Source organism: Canis lupus, chromosome 9, assembly GCF_011100685.1.
Source record: "Canis lupus familiaris isolate Mischka breed German Shepherd chromosome 9, alternate assembly UU_Cfam_GSD_1.0, whole genome shotgun sequence".
Lineage (NCBI taxonomy): Eukaryota > Metazoa > Chordata > Mammalia > Carnivora > Canidae > Canis > Canis lupus.
In genome coordinates, this window is record NC_049230.1 from 17587089 (window position 1) to 17612378 (window position 25290).

At 44.6% G+C, this 25290-nt stretch overlaps 1 protein-coding gene across 1 annotated transcript in view; it reads left to right on the forward strand.

Annotated features, from left to right (window-relative positions):
• The window catches only part of MYL4 (myosin light chain 4), a 27302-nt gene continuing 2012 nt past the window's right edge, over positions 1 to 25290 (forward strand). The window contains exons 1-4 of the mRNA XM_038547021.1: positions 1 to 139; positions 15798 to 15948; positions 18818 to 18845; positions 23907 to 24056. Coding sequence (XP_038402949.1) covers positions 15832 to 15948; positions 18818 to 18845; positions 23907 to 24056 — 295 coding nt within the window. The 5' untranslated portion in view covers positions 1 to 139; positions 15798 to 15831. The remainder of the gene's footprint in view (positions 140 to 15797; positions 15949 to 18817; positions 18846 to 23906; positions 24057 to 25290) is intronic.

The following is a 25290-nucleotide window of genomic DNA, read 5'->3' on the forward strand; positions in this document are numbered from 1 at the left end:
CACGCCACGCCCAGTCGGCCCCCCGAGGTTGGGCCACGCCCAATCGGCGACCCTGGGCGTGGCTTGCTGAAGCGGGCCGGGTGCGTTACGTGCCCCGACTACGGTCTCCGCTCGCCGCTCCCGCTCTCCGGATCAATTGGTGTGTGGTAGATTAAGCAGGAGGGTAAAGCACGAGAGTTTGGGGCTGACTTTAATCAAGAAGTGTTTTTTTGAGTTTAGTTCGTTCCTCATTCCAGAAGTACCTATATAGCACGGCTCAAAGAGAAATAGGAAATTTGGAAGGATTGCCGCCCGTCAAAGACTTGGTTTGGACCAGGGCTGTCCACACCGAAGACGTCACTACGATGTTACGTGATGCCCGTGATGAGTGACGTCAAAATTAAGAGGAGAGGGAACTAAATTGGGATTAAGATGAGGAAAGTTTCAGGGAAGGGAAAAGGGAGACAAACTGGATTCTGAAGGATGGGTAGAATTAGAAGAAAAGACTGGTAAGGGAAGGGACGCAGAAGTGAGATCAGTCCGGTTAGAGTTAAGGCATTAGCTGGAAATAATTACTTAGGTGACCAGATGATGGAAAATCTCAGAAGGCTGACAGAATTTTTTTTTCCTGATAAGGAAAAATTTCCTGATAATTTTTTTTTTCCTGTGGCATATTGGGAAATCCAGAGGCTTGATTCTAAATTTTACCTCTGGCACTAAGTTTTAAGTACCGAGGCAAGTCACATCTCTGAACATCTATTTCCTTAGTCTGAAAAAAAAAATGACTAAAAGAATTAAATGCATGGATGTATGTTGGTGTGTCTAACACACATAAGAGGCTCTCTCAGATTTCCTTCCCATTCCCCTTACCCACCCCCACCCCGCCGAAATGTGTGAGCCAGGGAACTATTACAATTTTGGGGTTTTTTGGTAGATGATGAAAACACGTTTAGAAAGTTAATTGTCCAATCAAGACATCTCAGTTGCTAGGTGAGGAACTCATGGTATATCCTGTTATGTAGGAATTTCCCTTTCTGGGTCTCTCGTTTTATGCAGATGAAATCAGGTTAAAATGGATTACTTCCCTTAGGTGATGTTGAACGAAGGGTTGGCTTGTTTTGTTTTGCTTTGTTTTGCTTTGTTTTGTTTTGCTTTTGTTTTGTTTTTGTTTTGTTTTGCTTTTTTTTTTTTTTAATACTAGCTAAGAGAGCTATATCTTTCACCACCAGCCATCTCTATTAACTGCTTCTGTATTCTGGGCCCTGTAAAGGGTAAGTGCCAAGGTGATTTTCTGCCCTGTGCCTTATTTTTTTTTTTTTAGCAAGATTATGAGTCTTCTAAATTGTCCAACTCGGTAGTCATTAGCTGTTTAACATTCAGTTAAGTCAAGAGAATTAAAAATGATTTTTTTGTCTTGTGTTGTTTTGGTGGGCAGCAAAGCAAAGTTTATTGAGCAATAGTGCAAAGCTCCCAAAGAGGGAGGGGACCTGAGAGGGTTGCCCTAAAAATGAAATTTTTCAGGTGCCCTTGCCACATTCCAAGGATCCAGTAGACATTTGTGGCTAGTGAGTCCCATACTGGGTAGCATAGATACAGAATATTACTGTTATTGGCTTGACTGGGGCTGGAGATCCAAAATGGCTTTGCCCACATGTTTGGGGCCTTGGTGCAAGCTGTTGGCTAAGCCCCTCATTTCTCTAATGTATCTCCACCTGACTTCTACCTCACCGTTGGCCTCTCATCAGTCAGTAATCTAGCCCCATTCCTGGCTTTGTGGCTGGCAACTGAGAAGGTAAAAAAGGAAGCTGTGAGGCCCCCTAAGACCTAGGTCTGTAAGTCAAACCCCACCACTTCTCATTGATTAAAGCAAGACACTGGCCAACATGGATTCAAGGGAAGGAGAAATAGACTCCACCTCTAGAAGGGAGGAGTAGCAAAGTGACACTGCAGAAGGCTTGTGCCACCTGAGGAATTGATTGCTGGACCTCTTTGGAAACAATCTACCAGATATGAGATGAGAGAAGCTAGTAGTAGTGATGGAAAGAAAGAGATGGATAAGAGAGATCACCCTTAAAATTTGATGCTTTGAACTGAACACAGAACTCTACATTTATTCTAATTAATGAAGGGAATGTTGAGACTGTTGCTTTATCTGGATGACTTCTATTAAAGTAGACTAAAAATTAAATTGTATTTGCATTTTAAACTGTCACATGACATTGTTCATGCTAAGCTTGTGGTCATTTTACACACACAGCTCTTTGTCACACAACATGCTGCTAACCCAAGTCTTATGCAATGAATTCTTGTAAACTTGAATGTAGGAACTTACAATACAGCATACATAATGATGATATTTTTTGTTTGAAAATGTGTATCATTTTCAGCATTTAAAGAGTCCATGATGCTTGGCATTCTGATGCTGAAGCTTAGAATTTGCTTAGAGTACCCCTGTTTTTTCTCCCCCCAAAAGGCATCTCTTTTCTAACTGTTCTTCACTGGTCTAATACATCTGTTGTGGTTTTCTGCTTATCCATAGCAAGGCCACATTGTTTGAAGTTGTGCTTTGATGGAATCTTTTAAAGCATTTTTCTTCCTTCTGTGTTCCTGATTGACCTACTTAAACTTGACATCCAGCAACCACTTGAGCATCCTGCTGTCATTCATTATCCACATATGTTTAGCTGGTGAGCAGATCTGGGTTACAATAAGCATTATTTCAAACATGGTGAATTTCCTCTTTTCCTTTAGCCTGCCTCTTGGTCTGTTTCATGTTCAATCAGATTCGGAGGCCGGCTTTCAGGGAACTATTGAAGAACGAGACTTGGCATTATTGCCAAGATGCAGGTCCTACTAAGGCATAGCCCCCAGCAAGTTTTCTCTTCTGAAATCCTTCAGTCCCTTTTGTCTGTACCCTTCCTTTGTCCCTGTTGCTGCTGCTTCTCTTATCCTCCTTCTATTACTTGACCTTGCGGCTTTTACTCCCATGTTTCCTCCTCCCTCTTGGTCAAATTATCCCCTTCCTTTGGCATCTCTGATCACACAGTCTTGTGGTTTTCCTCATACTGCTCTATTTTTTATCAGTTTCCTTTGTACCCCCCTAACATTAGAATGCTTCAGGGGCCTATTCTAGGCCTTCTTTTCACCCTGTGCTTTCTCCCTTTGAAAACCCATCCATCCTCTTGGTCTCCACTATCATCTAAAATTGTTCCAGGGGGGTGTGAGTGGCTCAGTCGGTTAAGCATCCAACTCTTGATTTCACCTCAGGTCATGATCTCAGGGTTGTGAGATCCAGTCCTGCACTGGGCTCTGAACTGGACTTGAAGCCTGCTTAAGATTCTCTCTCTCTTTCTCCCTCAGCTCCTATTCCATCTCCCTTTCTCTCTCTCTCTCAAAAAAATAAAATAAAATAATAATAAATAATAAAATAAAATAAATCAAACCTCCCAAAATGTAAAATTGTTCCAAAATCTCTATCTCTAGCCAGACTGCTTCTTAGAACTCCAGACCTGAATGCCTAGCTATCAACTGGATATCTCACAGATGCTTGTTCAGAATGGCATCCTCAGCCCTCATACTTGAAGTATTTCCTACCCCAGTTTATGGTACTGCCACGCACCCTCTTCATTGCCCAAACCTGAAACCAACCACTCTCTCTTTGACCCTAATATCTATTTGCAAAAGCCCTACTAATTTTACCCTGGATATACCTTTCATGTCTCTTCCTGTCCTAGACTTACATACCTTAAAACCAAGTCTGATTATGTCCCTCCCAAACCTTCCTACCCAACTCAAGATTTCCCATTGCTCTCAGGGTATCACTCAAACCTGTTCACTTCTCTCTCTCTCTGTCTCTCTCTCTCTCTCTCTCTCTCTCTTTTTTTTTTTTTTTAGAGAGGATGAGTGAACATACAGGAGGTAGGAGCAGAGGAAGGAGAGAGAATCTTAAGCAAGCTACAATCTAGCACGGAGCCCCACGCCAGTGAAAGTATAACCCGAGCTGAAATCAAGAGACGCTTAACTGAGTGAGCCACCAGGCGCCCCTAACTTCTCTTATAGGGCCCTCCAAGGTCTAGTCCCTGCCTCCTTATCCAGCCTTGTCTCACCTCCCTGTTAGACTCTACATTCCCGAGAAGGGACCAGAATATGTTACTTTGGCATGAGGATTATTTTGATCTGAAAGCAACTGGAAGCAGCAAACACAGAAAGAGCTCTTTGCTTTTCCACTATCAGCCTGATAGCAGGACATAAATTTCCCTCTGTGATGGTGCTTTCTCTTCTTTCTCCTGTACCAGGAGGAAGAAAACAACCATTATCACTAGAGACAAGGAGTTGACACTGATTTGGGTCTGCACAAACAGACCTTACTGAAATAACCGTTACCTTCCATTAGTTTCCCTAGATGTTTACCTTTCCACAGCTTACCACCCCAGAAGCCCAAACCTTTTCCCCACTCTGTTTTGCCACTTCTCCACAAATTTATTGCTGTTTGCTAAAATGGTAGGTAAGCCCCAAATTCTAACCACTTTTTGTTGTTAAAATTTTGTTAATCTGTCTTTTGTCAGTGTAATTTGCAAGGCCCATGATATAAACCTAAGAGAGTAGAGGGCAGGTCACACGAGGCATATAGCAAGAAAATGGCCATCTGCAAGCCAGGAAGACAATAATCACCAGAAACCAAATTTCTAGCATCTTGATCATGGACTTCTACCTTCCAACTGTGAGAAAATACATTTCTGTTGTTTAATACATCTAGTCTGGGGTAATTTTGTTTTAGCTTCCTGAGCAGACTAATAAAATCAAGATTATTTATGTGGTATTCTTCCTAAGGGAAGATAGAAGATATCTTATATATAGATATCTTATATTTCTCTATATTGTTCTTTGAAGATTTTTTCTTTTTTCATGATAGACATAGAGAGAGAGAGAGGCAGAGACACAGGCAGAGGTAGAAGCAGGCTGACATGGGAGCGTGACGTGGGACTTGATCCCAGGTCTCCAGGATCAGGCCCTGGGCTGAAGGCGGCACTAAACTGCTGAGCCACCCGGGGCTGCCCGCATATTTAGTATATTCTTTAAAAATATTGACTGATTAAAGTGGAAACCTTTACACATATTACTTCTTCCTGAAATACTTAATCTTACTTACTTATTCTTTAGCTAAGTTCAACTCATCCTTCAGGCCTCAGCCTTGGTATTATGTCCTCAGAATATTCCCTGTCCCCTAACCAAAATTGTTAGCTCCACCCAGGATTCTCTCACATCTTTGTTTTCTTTTCCTTCATAGTATGTATGGTAATTTTAATTGTATTTGTTTATAATATAAATTCCATGAAGGCAGGGACTTTGGCTTACCCTGATGTCCCCATTATCTGGAATTGTGTCCTATACAAATATAAAGTTATTAAAATATTATATCTGATGATTAAAAGAAATGACCACTCAGTATTATTTCTTATTGGTCATAACTTGACACTCTTTTGACTCTCTCTTTCTGGACTCAGAGAACATGCTGGTTTTGTACATAAGTCCCTAACAGATTTCATATCAAAGCAGTCTGAAGTGTTGACGCTAATCAGAAATACATCCTGGTTGAGGTAAACTCTGAGATGGGCTACGTGGTCTATGGCAGGGAGGGGTAGGGAGACTTGAAAAGCACAGGGAAGAAGAGAAACTGTAAACAAATTATCTTGCCTGGAGTGGAGCCTGTGTATGCTTGGTTGAAATGGCGATGTACCAGACAGTTGATAAGCTTTGGGTTCCAAACTGATGACTTTAGGTTGATAAAATAGACCTAGGGAGCTGCTGGTGGTGATTGAGCAGGGGGAGTGACTTCATAAGAACGGAATTTGAGAAAGATTATGCTAACAGCTGAGGATTATGTGAATTGGTGGAGAGAGAGAGAGAGAGAGAGAGAGAGAGAGAGAGAGAGGAGTGAGTAGGAGCCAGGAGTGCAGCAAAGAGGCTGCTAAGGGAGCAACTCTAAATTTCCATTATTCCTGGAGCCTAGCTGGTTGTGATATGGGATCGTTGAGCCCAATGGTCAAGACAGAATTCTTGAGACTTTTTATGGTGCAAAAAGGTGTTTTACTATGGCACAGGGACGGGACCTATGTGCAGAAAGAGCTGCATCGTGATTGTGAGGAGTGACTGATCATGTAGGGTTTTCTATCCTATGGCAATGAAGATGATGCTAGGGCTCCAGGAAATTGAGTCTACAGGTTCCTGAAGGTCTATTATTAAGATTGTCTTTTTCTTAAAATCATGAAGACACTTAAAAACTATAGTGGAGTTTCATGTTCTACATGACTGTGATCTTTATCAACTGACCATTTCTTTTTCCCCTGCCTTTGTTCTTAGGCAGTCACTACTGCCCGAGGAATGTTATATATATATATATATCCCACTTTGGGATGGGGGGTTGCAGTGTGTCAGCTTGTGTTTTGCCCTCACCTTGCCCTCTCATCAGTTGAGTCTGAAAAAAAGGTGCAAAATGAAAATCTTTCCAAGTTTCTCATTTACAGTGAGAGATATTCTCCAATTCCTTCTCTTTTGGGCATTCAGATTCCAACCAGAGGCTGCTTATTGAATGCAGACAGACCAAAAGAGTCAATTGAATGATCTTGTAGGCTATTACCTCCTTTTCCTCAGAAAGGACCTATATGCCTGGCTGCTAGATAAGAAATATTACTATGTGGAGAGGACATTCACCAAATAGTAGGTTCTCTGCTATTTCTCTCCCTTTTAGGTTCTAGGCAAACTTTCATTTTTCTCTGAATAAATTGCACAGCAATGAGTTAAATACAAACTTGGTTATGTTCCCAATTCTTGGGACGCCTGGGTGACTCAGTCGGTTAAGCATCTGCCTTCAGCTCAGGTCATAGTCTTGGGGTTCTGTGATTGAGCCCCATGTGGGGGCTCTCTGCTCAGTGGGGGGGCCTGCTTCTTCCTCTCCTCCCTGCTTGTGCTCTCTGTTGCTATCTTGGTCTCTCTCTCTCTCAAATAAATAAATAAAATCTTAAAAAAAAGAGATTTTTCAGGTAGAACTAAATGCATTCTATTTTAGAATACCTTATAAAACTTTTGTGAGTGTACTTATCATTACATTAAAATTGTTTATATACCTGTGTCCTCCATACCAGATAGGAAGCTCCTTGGATGGCCTTTATTAATTTTAGTAAAAGTATGTGCATACTGTAGGTATAATAAATATTAGTTGAATGGATGAATCAATGAATGAATGAGAGTAATCTGGATAAAGGAGCAGGGTGAGTCACAGAACTTTGGTATGATAAGTACAGCAGAGGGACGCCTGAGTGGCTCAGTCTGTTAAGTCTCTACCTTCAGCTCAGGTCCCTATCCCAGGGTTCTGGGATGGAGCCTTGTATCAGGTTCCCTGCTCAGCGAAGAATCTGGTTGTCCCTCTCCCTCTGCTCCTTCCCCCTTGCTTCTTTCTCTCTCTCACTTGTACTGTCTCTCTCTTGAGTAAATAAATAAAATCTTAAAGAAAAAAAAAAAGTATAACAGAGAAGGCCCAGAGACAAGAGCACTAGATCTAGCCACAGAGAAGTCACTGGTGGAGTGCTAGGAAGGAAGTCAGATTTGAGAAGTAAAAGAAGAAGTTGGTGGAAATGGAAACCAAGAAAAGAGAATCATTTTTAGCATTAAAAGCATGTCCTCAAATGCTGAAAAAAAGTGCTTGCTAAGGGGTTAAGTCTCTTTTTCCTTAGTGAGAGCCACCCGTGGTGTGGGTGACAGGGCCAGCTGTCATTGATGCTTTCTTATTTCCTTGCCCCCTTGGGGTCCAGGACTCTCCATGAGGGAATCCCATCAGCTCCACCAGCTCCTATTATTGCCTTAGAGTGGCATCTTGGGTTCTAGTCTCAGGTCTGCCATGACTCATAGTGTGTGACCTTGGGCAAGTCACCCCCTTCTGTCTGTGCCTCTAAAGTCCCTTGCAGCTGACAGGATGTCTGGTGGAATGCAGTTCGGATGACTGGTGAGGATTCTGACTTGCTCTCTGTTGCTTTTCAACTATAAATCACTTTGCCAGACACCAGCTGTCCTGCCCTCTGCTTTAGATTCTTAGGCGGACTCCAACCCACCTGTTTTTGGGGCCCTCCCAATGTCTTCTTCCCACGGTTCAGTTCACAGATACATCACTAGGCTGCACTGCCTTGATCACAGCACAGAAATGAGCTTCAACCATTTAGACAGACTACTGAGTGATTGCACCAAACGTGTAGCATTCTCTACCTATGTTAAATAGCTGAGGAAATGAAGTTGGATGGGATGATTTAAAGTGCTCTGAGGACCTGTGCTATCATGGCCCATAAATTTTTGTTTTAAACCCTCCATTCCTTCTTGGCCTTTACCTTTGCTGCTCTGAGTTTTCAGGGTCACTAAGACTTCAGGTTTTCATTGCTTTTTTCCTTCTTCCTTGGTCATAAAGAGTCTTAGCTACAGGGGATTGGGTTAATCATTCTCCTTGAGTTATATAGCCTTCTTTCATCACTAGTCCATATAAGGCCCCTTGTTTAATTAGTTATTTATTTCTTTTTTATCTCATTGCTCCATCCCATCCAAACAATAGTCATAATAAGCAACCCTCAGAAATTTTTAATGTGTATTTTTTGTTTGTATGTGTTCTTGAATAATGGGTAATGCTTCTAGTATGTGGGTACTTAATACAATTTAATAATGTCTTATTCTCTCAGTATAGCCAAAATGTTATTTCAACATGTAAACAATATAATAATTATTGATGAGATAATATATTACATTTTTGTACTAAGTTTTCAAAACCTTTCATTGTGTATTTTATCTCAATTTGGATGCTAAATTTTCATCACAAATACTTGATCTGTATTTAGATTTTATAATTGCATGGTTGAAAAAGTAGATTTACTACCTAAGTTGTTCCAAGCATACTTTAAAATTTTCCAGTAACTGAACCAAGTACCAAAAAAATCATTTTCCTTTAATATTTGCACCCAAATAGTCAAAATTGCTCTATTTTAAAGGAACTATATCAGTATCAAAATTATGTCTAAGTCAAGTAAATTCACTAACTCTTGTGTCAACTCAGTATTACTAACGTGAAATTCGAGGAGCTACTGCAAAAATTGAAAAGCAACTCTAAATTCATTAATATCAACAAAACATTTAAACTGTTCTTGTCATTTTTGCAGCCAGTTTATATAATGCTGTTGATTAAAATCTGCATATTTGTGTTAGAGAAATGTGTATTAATTTGTATTGTGAGAGGCTTCAATTTTAGCATAAGTTCCTGTACCTACATTGCTAAGTTGCAAATAAGTGTTTTCTTGGAGCTTCAGTTTTAGCTCATTCATGTGCAGTATGCTATCAGTGAGATTATGTGCAGGTATTTTAAATTTATAGAAATGTATTTGTGGTTTGTATTTTATTCAGCTTCTTACTCATCACTATCTTCTTCTGGGTGTATATCTAATCTTTTCCTTCTAACTGGTATGTACTCTTTCATGGCATTGTTTCAGTACTGGAGACTCACACTGTTTCCACCTCCTGCCACCACATGGCATGCTGCGGCAGAGAATCACCTTCCTCATGTCTTTTCTGAACTTGAGCGAGATTTCTTTTAGATGTATACTCAGCTTGATTGCCCATCTAAACCACAAAGCACTTCTACTTCTATCTCCCATATTTCTTAGCTTTTCTATTTATTTGCATTTCTTTCTTTCCTTCTTTTTAAAAGATTTTATTAATTTATTTGACAGAGAGAAAGAGAGAGAGAGCACAAGCAGGGGGAGCAGCAGAGGCAGAGAGAGAGAATCAGGTTCCCTGCTGAGCAGGGAACTCAATGTGGGTCTCAATCCCAGGACCCTGGGATCATGACCTGAGCCTAAAACAGATGCTTAGCCAACTAAGCCACCAGGCATCCCGCGATATTCTTTCTTTTGCCTTTCAATACCCTAATATGTTTCCCAACTGTGTCCATCATGCTACTTTTCAAATCTGTTATAATTATTCTATTTTAATTATTAATTTTTTATACCTAGCATATTGCTTGTTTTATGAAAGTTTTTTTTTCTTATTTCAATGATTATACTTTTCATATCTGAAATTTCTGTTTGGTTCTTCTTTATGTCTTCTTGTTCTGTATCATATTGGTCATATTTCCTTTTATCTCTTTTAGCATGTTTACTAAGTTCCTTTTAAAATCTTGGCCTGTTATCATTTTTCTACTTAAAGTGCCATCTTTAATCAAGTGGGCTGTGTCCTTTTGGATTAGGTGCTCCTCATCTGTCTTGTTATTTTGCCTAAAGGCACATCGGTTGCTGATCCAACAGTGCATGCCAGCACCACTGAGCTCAAGGGGTAAGGGTTGGAGGTGAATGAGCCCTAGTACTGAGAATAGTTCTACCACCCGCCAGAACGAAGCAGCCTTGGTAGGGGGAGATACATTTAGATTGAAATTTACCTGCCCTGAGAGTTTAGGGAACTCTCAGGGCAGGTAAGAGAGAAAAGAGAACACAATTGTCCAAAGTTCAGTTGTCCCCTACCTGTTCTTTACTAGCTCTTCACAAGCATGGTGCATCTTCAGTGCCCTGATGTTACCCTAGCCATCACAGGTTTGAGTCACACAGTTGATGGGGCATTGCTGTATGTTTGAAGCCAGTAGTGGAGGAAAAGAGACCCTAGAGCTCCTTTTTTTTTTTTTTTTTGGTCATTCCACAGCCTGCCTGGCCACATCTCTCCCCAAACCAAAGCCACCCCTCTAACACACACATGCACAGACACACATGCATACCCACCCACACATACACACCCCAGTTCTAAACAGGGATCCCCTTCATCCAAGGGATTTCTCACAGTGAGAAATTTATCTTTATTTCTTGTATTTTCTCTATATAATTCTTCCACTGTTGATCTTGGGAGAGGGAGCAGAAGCCACACTATTTCAATCAGGACCCAGGCTTGGGTATTTTGATTACTTGCTCTGTCCTGGACACGGTGTTAACACCATATTAACTCATATAATCCTCGTGACCAATCTATAAAGTTGTATTAGCGGCCCCATATTACAGATAGGAAAACTGAGACATAAAGAAGTTAACTTGTGGGATAACTGGGTGGTTCAGTTGTTTAAGTTGCAGACTCGATTTCATCTCAGGTCAAGATCTCAGGGTCATGAGATGGAGGCTCTGAGCTCAGTGAGGAGTCTGCTTGAGATTCTTTCCCTCTGCACCACCCAAACCCAGCTCACATTGCATGCATACTCATGCTCTTTTTCTCTCTCAAATCAATAAAATCTTTTTAAAAAAATTTTTTTAAAGATTTTATTTATTTATTCATAGAGACAGAGAGAGAGAGAGAGGCAGAGACACAGACAGAGGGAGAAGCAGGCTCTATGCAGGGGAGTTGTGATGTGATCTCTAGGATCACACCCTGGGCTGCAGGCAGCGCTAAACCGCTGCGCAACTGGGGCTGCCCAAATCAATAAAATCTTAAAAAAGAAAAAAGTTAACGAGTTTGCCTAATCCCCTGAGTCCAGACTCTAACCTGGGCAGTCCAGCTCCTGAGTGGGCTTTCCTACCCCTGCCTTGCAGCAGAGCCCAATTTACCCAGTGCCCTCTATGGGGACAGATTAGTGTTGGCCAGGGCATTGCTCCATGATGTCTAGCTTATGAGATGTTGGCCAGAAGAGAGGAGGGAGGGTGACAAGGACAAGGCATTAAGAGCCAGGCCTCCTGTCAGCAGCATTTGATCCCAGGCAGGAGACTCTGATGGATCTCTTTCAGGACAGGACACAGGGCATGTGTGGTTAGAGAGGAAGGGGGAAGAACAAGTGAGTGTATGTAAGCTCAGCCCAGTTGAGGGCTGATGTCAGTTCTCTAAGCTAAGTGTCTGTCTCCGAGTTTGACATGGGGTGTAAATGGGTTGGTGTGAAATCTGTCCGGAGTTTTCCATCTACCAAGTTTGAAGTCCTTCCAGTGGGAGCATCTGAATGGGCATTAGAGGCCTCTCAGGGGCACTTGGCAGGCTGCCAATACCTACTTCTAATTTGCCTCTACAGTCTCTGCTTTCTTTCTCTTTCTTTCCTTTGCTCTACTTGGTCAGCATGTATTGGAGGGGGAAGCTATGCTGTAGGCCTGGTGCAGGATACTCTAGACAGACAAGAAGGGAAAAGCCAGTGACCATGAAGTAGAATGAGGGCCGCAAAAGTGACACCTCTGGCTCCAGTTACTGAGCTCTTCTGAACTGTGGGCATCATGAGTTGTGGTAATAATAACAAGGCCAGGGGCGGGTATCTTGACGCTTGATGCATAGCTCTTTCTGGAAAACCACACTCTCCTCCAGTTGCTTCTGAAGTGCCAGACACTCTTTTAGCTGGTGTTGCTTAAAGAGCATCAGAAACTGATTTGAGGAGTGTCTCCTCCCACGCTGGGGCGCCTGTGGCCTAAAGTTTCAGGCAGGCTGGCTCCTCATCTGAGTGTGGCTGACAGGCAGGCTGCTTGGCCCCAGGGACCTGCAACATGCTTTCTGAGCCACAAATATGTCACACCATGGGTACCAGTGGCCGCCCTCCTCCAACCCCCATTTCTCTCCACCTCTTCCTCATTCCTAAACCCACACCTCATAATCCCAGTAGCCACTGCCACCTTACCTGTGCTGCTCCTCCCCCACAGGCCCTCTCTCCTGGAGTTCCTTCCAAGAAGTCTGAGAAACCCAGACACACATCTAGCTTCATCTAGGAAAACAAATGAACAGCTGTGAGTGTTTCCATTGTGCCAGGGGTGGCTTGTGGTGCTTTGCTCATGTTGTTTCATACAGATCTCACAACAACTTGAGAAGGAAATGTTTACTGCTGAAGGTCCTTAGGGTACTGGACCGGAGATTAGGAAATGGCAAATCTAGCATTCAGCCCTATGTTCGTCTATCTCTAAGGCCCTCATCCTTTCATGTCTACAGTTGCTCAGCTAGCCTCATTCAGTCTTCCCAGCTCTCTAACCTCATAGCTCTGTCCCCAAGCAGACTGAATATTTTGCTCCTCATTACAAAAAGAAAGAAAAAGGAAAAAAGAAAAAGATAAATGAAATGAAAGGAAACCCCTGACTTTCTGTCTTTTGAGGATCAACTTCTTACTAGAATGGTTAGAATAACTTGTTTCTTGACTGGAAAGGATATATGAAAGCATCTCATTCAGTGGTTATTTTTACTCTTAAACCATGAAATCATTTCTTTGACAATGATCGTGGGACCCCCATGTAGAAAACACACAGGAGTGGTGCTGATTGAAATGGCAGGGGGAGCTCCAAACCTGGCCTCTCTGCATCCCTTACAGCCGGAAGCAATTTAAGGGAGGCTTGGGTCTTGGGTGTCTGTTGAACACTGTTTGAAAGCTCCTGATTATCTCTCATTTTAGAGATAAGCAAGCTCAGGCCCAGAGAAGGGGAGTGGCTGGCAAAGTCAGGTCTAGTGCCTGGATCTTCCAGCTTCTGGCTTGCAGCTTTTCCACCAAACTCCACAGCACACCTAGTCTGGGAAGAGGTTGCAGTGGGAGGAGAGAAGGGGAGAGGCTGGGCTTCTCTTTCCTCCTTTCTCACCTCCCACAACCTGAGCTCCCAACGTCTGGGGAGTGAGGAAGTCAGGGAAGGGTCAGACAGGGAAAGTGCAAGAGTGCAAGCAGAGGCCCCTGGAAGCAGATGATAGGAACTCAGAAGGAAGACAGAAGGTGAAGCCCAGGAGGGGTGAGGTGAGGTGAAAGAGTGAACAGCTGCTATCCCAGCCAGGACCAGTACTGACGTGGGTTTGGGTCTTGTTCTTGTATCACCTTGGGCAAGTCCTGGCTCCTTTTCCTGCCTCAGTTTCCTTTGAAGGCTTCTCCGCTTACCAGTGGTGAGGGCACATCTAGGTTTGTAAGAGCAGCAGGGTGGGGTCAGAGCTCCACACACCACACGGGGAGCCAGAATTAGCTGGCTTGGCTCTATGAGTGGCTGAATTTCTCTGGGCAGCTTAAAAGTCTGGCGTTAGGCGTTAGGTTCCTCACAAAAGCAGGTAGGATGAGACCAACTCCAAGGGCCCTTTGGCTGGGAAAGGTCTGGAAAAATGGAGCCTAGGGAATGAGTGGGTGTGAGCCCCCAGGCACCTGGAACTGCACGCAGACTTAGGAGCTAGCAGGGACCAGGTGGTATGTAGTCTAGTAATCCTGTTTATAGGTAAGAAGACCAGGCCTAGAGAGGCAGAGGTAACTTTTTGGCTTTTCTTGACTTGAGTTTTCATCCTCTGAACTGGAGAGTCTTAAAGTTCAGCTCAAAGCAATTCTGTGTGGTGGGTAAGCTTTTTGGTGGTGGTTTTCTGAACATTGTATAGCCTTTAAGTGTTTGTTTGTTTTTTTTTTTAAAACAGTACATGCTAGTTCTAAAAATTTCCATTAATGCAGGAAGTGAAAAAAGTACAAAATTCTGAACTGCTGTCATCTCCCTTCCTCACCGCCCCCAGGTCCCAGGGGTGTGTCTCCCTAACACTTTAGCGTGTATACGTCCTGGCCTTTCAGATGAACACACAGACATATGTGCACACCCCCCACCATAAATCCCATAAATGGGATTATTATTTTTTAAGACTTTATTTATTTATTCATGAAAGAGACAGAGGGAGAAGCAGGCACCCTGCAGAGGGCCTGATGTGGGACTTGATCCTAGGACCCCGGGATCAAGCCCTGAGCCAAAGGCAGATGCTCAACCACTGAGCCACCCAGGTGCCCCCATAAATGGGATTATGATCTCAATGATATAAGCATACACTTTAGAATCAGATACACCTGGGTCCTGATCCAGCTCATAGCTACTTAGCTGAGTGACCTTGTTACCTGACCACTTTTAGTTTCAATCTCCCTAAGTGTAAAATGGGAATAGTATCTAGTTTGTAGGATTGGGGTGAAGAGGTAATGAGATTTTATACAATAGCATTGAACAGTGCCTGGTACACAGTAAGCACTTCACAGACACACACACACAGACCCGCACACCTGCACATGCACACCTAGTGTCCAGAGTTAAAGGGATAGTGACAAGGAGACCCAAGTTGACCTCCAGTCACCTTGACTTTTAGCCACACCCCTCTGCCTCTCAGGACTCCCTGAATGAATGATGGAGGTGGCTGGTGGTGAGGGTAAGCCCGGGGATTTGAGGTCTGTGGAGTTCCTGGGATGCCTGCTCTGGAGGATGGAGGGCTTTAGCCTGTAAATAGGGAGGGTGAGGGGCAGGGGGTGGGGAGGGGGGGCGGGAATGGGGAGGGTTGGCCGACCAGCTGTTGCTTCAGGGCTCCAGGCCTAGAGCTGAGCCTCAGGGCAGAGCTGAGGCCCCAGAGTGGCTCTCAGCTTAAAGGAGCCGGCTTAAAAGGAATGTGCAGTGGGCTGCCTCTGCTCTGGAGGGGCTAAAAAAAGCCTTACCCTCCCCTGGGCTTTGTGTGAAGGTTATCAACTGCTCCAGTCAGCTCATCTCTCTGGCTGGACTCTGGTGTTTTTGGAGGGTCTGTCTTCCTGGCCCCTCTGGGCTTCCACCAATTGGCAGGAAGGGTCAGCCTGTCCCAGAGGTGGAGGCCGGGAGGAGTGTGAGGTGTGGAGGGAGGGGAGGCTCGTGGCCCCAAACCTGGTGACAATACACAGTTGTCAGCTGTACCCTGCTGGTGTTTCTTCCTTTTATAGTCAGGGCGGTTGCTCTTGCTCTCACCCAGCCCCTCTGTGGGGGCTCCTGCCCAGGATAAAAGGGGAGGGAGGCAGCCCAGTCTCCTGTCTCCTCTCCTAGGCGCCACATCTCTTGATTCTGTCCTAGCTCCCACCTCCACCGGAGATCCCAGCAAGACAACATGCCTCCCAAGAAGCCCGAGCCTAAGAAGGAAGCAGCCAAGGCTGCCCCAGCCCCTGCCCCTGCCCCAGCTCCTGAACCCCCCAAGGAACCTGCCTTTGATCCCAAGAGTGTAAAGGTGAGTGAGCCTTAACCATTGGAATGGAGGTGGGGATGACCTTTGGGATCCTGTCTGTCTTGGACCTTAGAGATCTATTTCCTGGAGGCTGGACCAGGATGGGGACTGTGGTGCCTATGCCCTGCATCATGGGGCACGGGATGGTGGAGCTGGCATTGGGGCTGGTGAGGGGGATTTGGGATCTAGGCCTTGCCCCTCAGGGATGGGTTTCTGCTCTGAGGAAGCCCTGCTCTGTCAGAGTCAGGAATGGCAGGGAGGTATTACCAACCGACTATTCAGCCTTAAATTTTAATGCACTGTGGGAGCCATCATAGCAAAGAAAAAGAGACTGACCCTTTCCTCAGAGGTGGTACCTCATCTTTCTGGAGAAAAGACACGTACCAATAATGGCCAATGTACCTTGGAACGAGTTATATAAATGGCAAGGGAGGAGAGAGTCTGGGAAAGGCTTTGTTCACCAAGACCCTTGCAGTAGGAGGGTGGTGGGGGCAGAGAGGAGCCTGCTTCCCTCTCTCCTCCCCAGCCGAGGTGGTTCCCTCCTTCTGTGGCCTCAGCCTAGGCTCCTGTCTGGAGTCTGCAGGGGACTGGCCCATCTTAGGACGAGGCCCACCCTCTAACCCGGTGAGGGAGGGGGGCCTGCTTCCCTCTCTGCCCACCCTGCTCCCCTCACCCTGGAAGGTTCCTCTCCCTGCGGCTGGCGTGGGCCCTGCCTGCTGACTCAGTCACTTCAGGCCTCCCAGCTATCTGGCCCAGCTGCTGAAGGAATGGAACTGGGAGGGGCCGGGCTGGGGAAGGAGGGGTCAGAGGCCTCTGGAGAGTGAAGCAGTTCTAAGCCTTGGCACCAGAATGTGAGAGGTCAAGTGCTTCTGGTATGAAGAGCTATTAATAACAGGTTGGGAGTGGTGGGCCCCTGGGGATACCCATGAGGGCAGGGCCAGGGGTGGTGAGGAATCAAATCAAAATAAGGGCTCAGGACCGGGTGCTACGACAAGAAGATAGGGAAACTGACCCTCCCTAGTCTCTCAGGATTCCTCCTGGTGCCCACATCCCCTGCAGCTGTGCCAAGGGCCCTGGGGTTGATCTGTGGTAATTCGTACAAGGGTGAGGGGTCAAGCATAACTGGTTTGGCCAAGAGATGGAAGTAGTTGCACGTCCCTGGGTTTGGTTGTGGTACACATGGAGGTGATAGTGTAAGACCTTGAAAGTACGTGGGTCATACATTACTCCCACTACGGGCAGAGCCTAGTGAGAAAAGCTGACTCTCCCCCATACTCCTCAGGATGCTTTTATTTCTGATTTGTTCTGATAATGGGCTACTCCTATGGGATAGCCTGCCCCCCCCCCCCCCCCCCCCCGCATCCTGGTGACAGCTACCTCGTGGTATCATATCAGAGCCTTCTCTTTGACCCATTGCCTCTCCATCCACCCACCACCCCCACCCCCTGATTCTCTCCTCCCCACTGCAGTCCTCTTTCCCATGCCTGGATCTTCCAAACCTGACCATAGTTGAAATTGCTTTAAAGTGGAAAAAAAAAATGTAGGTATCCTTCATTATTGTGCTTATTTGGTTCCTTTGCTTTGAAGTCTGTGCTCAAAAACTAGAACAAAAGTAAACTTAACCCCAATATGTATGGTTATGACCATAGATTCTGATTTTATGTTTTTACACTAATTTCTCTTACACATTTACTCCTGGGACTTAGCACGTCACAAAGCAAAGCAACTGCACCTTTTCCTCAGAGTTCATGCAAAGCATCCTTTACCCTAGTCCAGGGGCATTTATACCTTGCTGACCAACCCTCCTGAGGCAAAGCCCATTCCATTCCTGGTCACAGCTAGTTTCCTGCCCAACCCAGTGTAACCCCTCCTCCCCTCTCCTAGCTTATTCCAGCCACCCCCAGAGGTCCTCATTAACAGGGGTCTGCCTGGGAGGCACAGCACAAGCAGCAGAGTTAGGACTAGAAATGGTGGTCCATGAAGGAGATGTGCCAGCAGTGGTTACCACCACCCCTGGAGAGGGGATTGGGTGGGGAGGGTGGTGGCAGATAAGGATGGTGAAGTAACACGCAAAATCCTAAATGATGATGATGACTCATGCTTGTTCATTGTCATTCATTTTCAGAGCCTCCCACCTGATTGTTCTTTACTCACCATTGAATTATTATGCATTGTGTGAGTGTATCCAAATTTATTACTTTGCTCAACAAATATTTTTTGAGTGTCTACCCTGTGCCAGGCATTTCTGTGAACAGTAACAAAAAATCCCTGACCTAGGAGAGCCCTGGCATCAGGGGGCCTGGGCACACCTGGAGGCAGGACTGTAGAATAGTTCAGGAATGCAGAGGACCCACCCAAGCTAGGCTTGCTGTCCCAGTGCCTAAGAGGAGGGGTGGGGTTGGAAGGGGCCAGAGAAGGAAAGGTGGGATTGCAGGACGTGGATGGTCATCATCAAGTAGGACAGAGAGGCCGAGGGTGAGGAGTGGTGGCTGCCCAAAGGGAGAGGATGTATGATTGTGGGTGGATTGTGGAGTAGGGTTGAAAGTGAGGGCAGTTTATGGTCAGCTAGGGTGAGCAATTTATATTTGACCTGAAGAAATCACCACAGAGAGTCAGCATATCTTCTAGAGTTATCTGGAACATTTCTTTCTCTCTTTCTCTTTCATTTTGAGCCATCACTTCATTTGCAGTATTGAGGGAGCACTCGTGGCTGCATTATTTGATATTGTAGTTCATTCATCTGGGGCTCTGCCCTGAGTCTCCGCCCCTCACTGGTGGCCTGAGGGAGTTGCCCCCTGACTGTGGTGGAAGCCACTTCTGCTTCCCTCCAGGAGCCTTCGGCAGTCTCATTCCTGTGTTTCCCTCCCCACAGATAGACTTCACTGCTGACCAGATTGAAGGTGAGTACTGACAACCCCACCTTCCCTAGCATGCCTGCTGTTGTACTTTCCAGGAGGAGGAGGACTGAGAGGAGTGGTTGCTATCTCCAGGTTAATAGTAATCACCGTTCTCATCATTACTAACTTGTATTTGCCAAAGGTTTTCTGTTTGCTTCTTTTCATCTAACCTATGTTATCACATAAGCGCTTTATGTGGATTAACTCAATTCTCACCACACCCCCAGGAGGTAGGGACTATTACCACCCCCATTGACTGATAAAACTGAGGCACAGGTTCAGTAGTTTGCCCAATCTCATGCAGGCAGTTGTTAGTAGAGCAGAACTCTAACTCAGGAAATCCGATTGCAGACGTGAATTCTCAACTATCCTGCCAGACTGCCTGAGACATAATAGATGCACAACAAAAATGTCTTTTTCTTCCCTCTACCCACAAAATCTACTATTCAAGATATCTAGAACACTCATTTCTGTTCCTGTTATTGGAAAGCCCTCTTTAGGTCACTGGCATCCTCTCCTCTCATCCTATAGCTCACTGAGATGCTCACCTGCTAATGGCGGCAGGGCCAGTGGTGACTTGGGGGTGCCTAGTCCACCTGTGATCCCCATCACCAACCCTTCTCCATCTTGGATGGAGACAGTTTGTTTTCTCAATGTTCTAGGAAGTGCTATTAAGTGGGCTTCAAGACAAGCCTCCAATCTCCAACTCCCCAACCTGATTGTTACCCTCCTCCTGTGGGAGTCTGCTGTTTTGAGGATGGAATGTTTCATCATGTGGAATCTGCTTCATAGCTGGGGCTTATTGCCACTGCAACTTATCCCTCTGTTTTCCTCACTAAATGCTTCTAGGACACGAAGTCATTGGAGTTAGAAGGGACCTTGAAAGGTCATCTGATCCACCCCCTTGATTTTAAGCACATACTATATTTTAAAAAGTAAACTAATACCTGCACGTGGTAAAACAAAAACAAAAATTCATATACTACTTAAAGGTAAATAATGAAAAATAAAAATATTTTCCTCTTGCTTTCCTGTCATGTTGATTCCTGTCCCAAAGGTAACTACTGTTAATAAGCCTCTGTGTCCTTCAAGAAAAATTTATAGTGACTTACCGATATGTATGTATAAAATTTACACAAATTGAGTTGTGTGATATATACTATCCTGCATCTTTTATTTAATACATATTTGGTTTTACTAATGTATATTATTTAATAATAAACCTATTATACCTTGGTATCTTTTTATAGTTAACAATTCTGCTTCATTTTTTTCAAGAATTACATAGAGTCTCATACACAGATGTACCTTTTAATTGAATCAGGCTAATTGGGATGGAGCTTTAGATTGTTGCCGGTGGGGAGTTATCAGCATGTTTCCCCCAGGGGAACTTCCTAGGAGTGGGTCAAAGGATACATACAGGGGATCCCTGGGTGGCTCAGTGGTTTAGTGCTTGCCTTTGGCCCAGGGTGTGATCCTGGAGACCTGGGATCGAGTCCCGCATCAGGCTCCCTGCATGGAGCCTGCTTCTCTCTCTCTCTCTCCCTCTCTGTGTCTCATGAATAAATAAGTAAAATCTTAAAAAAAAAAAAAAAGATACATACATTTTAAACTATAAGAGTTCTTGTGAAATTGCCTTCCCATAAAGTGATGCCAATTTACCCACAAATAGGACATTAGAACTAGCAGATGTATTTTGAAACTAGTAAATTGAATCTGACTCTGCTTTTGCAATACCCCATGGACATTCACTTTTAGTCAATAGTTTGGTGTGCTACAAAATACTTAAAATTAATTTAAATGCATCTTAGTTAAATATATACTTGTGCATAGATATAAGCATGGGGGTACCCATGAGGATTTGAGAGAATCAACTAACAATAAAAAATTTTCATTTCCCAAATGAGAGTCACCATCAAAGCTAACTGGAACAGCTGGTTGCCTCTTTGGTCCAGGAAGATTTTCAGGGCTATGGTCTAACTCCTTTCAGTCTGTCATCCCTCCGACCTTGAAGACATTGTCCCTTATTTTGGATCGGAATTGTTTCTGTTTGAATTTTACTCCTGCTATCTCTTTATTTGCTCTTTGATGAAGCTGAAGATGGCTTTCTTGTATTATGCTAAAAAGAGTATTTGGACTCAGGAGATATTCATTCATTCATTCATGAGAGAGACAGAGAGGCAGAGACACAGGCAGAGGGAGAAGCAGGCTCCCTGTGGGGTAGCCCAACATGGGATTCAATCCCAGGATTCCTGGGATCATGACCTGAGCCAAAGGCAGACGTTCAACCACTGAGCCACCGAGGCAACTCTGGAATTAGGAGATTTTAGTGTTGGCCCTAATTCTGCCACTATTAGCCATGAGACTTTGGGCAAGGTCACTTTTTTGAACCTTAATTTTCTTATCTGAAAAGTAAGAATATTTGGTTCTTTTCAACTCAGAAAGTCTGTGACTCTATTCGGCATCCTTCAGATATCCTCCGTTCATTTGAAGATAGTTATCAAATCCTGTCTTTATATTCTCCTGGCGGTATGGCCCCATTTTATTATAATGCTTTTTTTTTTCTTATAGAAAACTAACTTCTAACTCTTGGTCCCTTTCCAGATTTCCATATTCTTTTTCTTTTTTTTAAAGATTATTTATTTGAGAGAGGGCATTTGAGGTGGATGGCAAGAAGAAAAGGGAGAGAAGCAGACTCCCCAGTGAGCACAGAGCCACGAGGCAGGGCTTGATCTCATGACACTGAGATCATGACATAAATGGACAACAAGAATTGGATGCTCAACCAACTGAGCCATCCAGGCGCCCAGATTTCCATATTCTTATAGGAAGGGATTACCACCTTTACTCATTGCTCTAGCAAGCACCCAACTCCTACAGACTATCAAGAAAAGGTTTCTTCTGGGCCCATGAACATCACCTCATCACCTCTCATACACCCCAAGATCATACTGGCTTTGTCTTCTATGTAGTAGCAACCCTAAACTTCAGTGTTTTGGCTTATGTGTATATATACCAGGGTTTGCAGCGGGCTGGGGTGTTAACAGATACAGCAGGTCCTTTCCTTCTCCTCCTTCTTCCTCACTATTTTCTTGGAGTCCTGAATAGTTGGTCAGAAGTCACATGTGCATTGGCCTACAAATGAAGACAATAATACCCATAGCATAGAGTTTTTGAAAGATTAATTAGCTCAGAACTTGGTCCATTGTCAGTGATCAGATCATAAGTCATTGTTCTTTTACTCCCCCACCCTGTCGTGTTCCACCTCCTTATTTTTTTACATTTATTTATTTTTTGTTCCACCTCCTTATTAAGTATCATTATATTCTTTTTTCGTGAGGACTTTTATTAAATCTGACCTCAGTCTTCTGAATGAACTGGGAGATCAAAAACTCTGAGTTCAGGTTCAACTAACATATTTATTGAGTACTGAATTTGTGCCAGAAGCCGTGCTAATCGCTTTAAAAGTTAAAAAAAAAAAAATTTAGATCCTTCTAACAAAACGGTGAGGTAGGTGTTATTTCCTTTTGACAGAGGAGGAAACTAAGGTCAGTGAGGTTAAGTGACCTGGCCAGAATCACATAGTTAAGTGGTAAAATTAAGATTAAACCATTAAGAAAAGACTAGCAGCATTGTTTGAGCATTTACTATATGCAGGACATTTTGTTAAGATTTGTAACCTACGTTATTGTATATAACATGAGTGTAATTTAAGAATGCTCTGAGGTAGGTGCCATTTATAAAGGAGAAGAGGTTTATAGAGGTTAAATATTTATTTGCCCAACGTCACGCAGCTAATAAGCAATGGCAATGGAATTTGAACTTCATTATTCAGTAATTGAAAGACATGTGGTTTTGTATCTTTTAAATTCTTACAAAGTCTAATAAAGACTTGCAAATAAATGTCTTGGGCGGGGGGACTGCTTTGATATGTGGAATGGTTTATAAATAATCCGTGGGTAGCCTCTAAGGAATAAACGTTTCTAGAGTATTTGATGAGGATTAAAAGGAGCTTTTTTCCTAAGTGGTTCATACATATTGTTAATCTGCCCAGTAAACCATTTCTTTGCCATTCCCAGTCCAAATTATCCACAGTAATGAACTGGTTGTATCCAAATTAATGAGGAATTGAGGTTCTTTGCAAAGGGCCAGGAGTGCCTTAATTTGGTCTTGCTCCTTGGACAGCACCCTGATACCTTCGGGAGTCTAGTCCCTAGAGCTCTGGGCTGGCTCCAGAGCCAGGGAATACAGTAATAACCACCCTTTGTTGTTTCCCTTACCATGTGCTAGACAGCAGGCTTGGCACACTTGATAATCCAGCCTTCTCCCCTCCGGTAACCCACTCAGGTGGACATTGCATCCCTGCTTAGAGCTAAAAAAAAAAAAAAAAAAAGGAGGGTCCACGGAGTTGAATAGTTTGCTCAAGGCCACATGCAGGTCAGCGGTGAAGCTGGGGTGGTCTTCATCATGTCAGTTGGCCTGGCCTGGAACAGGCAGCCCTGTTAGCCAACTTTTGAACAGGTCTTATCACTTTGCAAAGTGCCCCCACATGCTACCATCTCCTTTGATTCTCACGGTAACTGGGAAGGGAGGCGAGGGTGAAGCCTTATTCCTTGGTTTGCACAAGGAAACTGAGTCCTAGCTGGTCTTATTCTAAGCTACTCAGCAGAGCCAAGTTGAGAACCCAGGAATCCTGACTTCTGAGCCAGCAGTAGTTTCACTTCCCTCCCAGTTTTGATAGTCAGGCACCACCCCTATAGCAGGGCAGGGTGGGGGGATTTGAGGGGGCAGCAGGGGAGATATTCAGATTACACGACAATAATTGGTAGAAGAGCTCCCAGGCCCAGCGCCGGAGCAGGTCATGGAGGCTCCAGAATGCTCTTTGGTTGTCAAAAGACGGCATGGGGGGCTTCCAGGGAGGGGCTGGCCTGGTGGCCAAGGGCAAATACCAAAACGTTTTATTGACCACATTGACCTGCTCTTCAGGCAGGGTGGAGGCTGATCAGCTCCCAGTCACTGTCTTTGCTTGGCCCAGGAGGCCGCAGTCAGGTCTTCTTTCTGCAGAGTTCAAAGAGGCTTTCTCGTTGTTTGACCGGACACCGACTGGAGAGATGAAGATCACCTATGGGCAGTGTGGAGACGTACTGCGGGCACTGGGCCAGAACCCCACCAATGCCGAGGTGCTGCGTGTCCTGGGCAAGCCCAAGCCTGAAGGTCAGCATGGGCCTCGTGGCTCGGCCTCCTGGTGTCTGCCCTGAGGCCCCTGAGGCTCTTCCTCTTCCCCTGCTTTAGCCCTTCAAGACCAGACCCCATCCCCAGCTTACCCCTTCTCTCCTTGCTAGAATTATTTGGAAGTCTCTGACAGTTGGCTCTTGAAGAACGTGGCCAGGCCTTGCTCTTGTTTTCCCTGTGAGGTTGAAGCCCCAGTTGAGCAGGAGCGACATTCTGTTGCTTCAGTGTCTTCCTCTGACATCCTGGGTTGTAGGGATGTGAGGTGGGGATCTGCCCACACCCCCACGCCCAGTATCTCAGTTGACGTGTTAGCACACTGAAGTGCCCTGTGACCACTATGACTTGTATCATGAATACTTTGTTTCTAAGGATGGTTAGAGCACTGAAGATCACAAATTATTTGTTCAAGTTTAAAGCAGACTCAAGATGAGCTCTGTAATGTTGCCTCTTTCATTCATCTGCATTTGGCAGGTTTTGGTAAGTTTCAAAAGTGGTGCAAGGGAACGTGTCCCATTTGTGAATGTCATCTGTCACATGTGGTAGTACATTAACAGCTGCTCTAACACACATGTCCTTCTGAGAGAGGTAGGCAGGGATAGGCAGACAGGGCAGGAGCCCCCTGGCCAGGGGAGGCCATCTCTTGAGGCTTCCTGGGCCCCCATATTGATCTCCTGCCCTTTCCTTGATTCTGGCCCCTTCTCCAGTATGGGGTGAAGGACGTGGGCAGGAGAGGGCCCGAGGACCAGCAGGCCTTCTTAGAGGTAAAGGATGTCTGAGCACTTCCATTTTTTGGAGATTCTTGTGTTGTTATATAAGAAAGAATTTCCAACATTTGTGGTTTTTAAAAATTAAACCTTTTTAACATACTATAATATGGGAAAAGTGGGTTTGTCACAAAAGAATTGCAAATTTATAACAATTATTGATTCATTGTTGCTCCAAGCAATGTGGTCTAGTCCGGAGACCCAGAAGAGGAATTATGCCAAATTCTTTTTGTAGTCCTATCAGTTTACCTCTGTGACATGTGTGTTACATGGTGCATGTGGGGCCCGATTCTGTGATCCTTTGGGCCCCTCCAGGCCTGCTGCTGCCACCCCAGCTCCCCCACGTCACCCACCACCTGGAGCTTAGGGGTCCAGGTGGAGTCCTGATGGTTTTTCCCCTCTGCCCTGGTCCTGGTCTGGCAGAGCTGGGGTGAGGCCTCTTGCTGACCCCC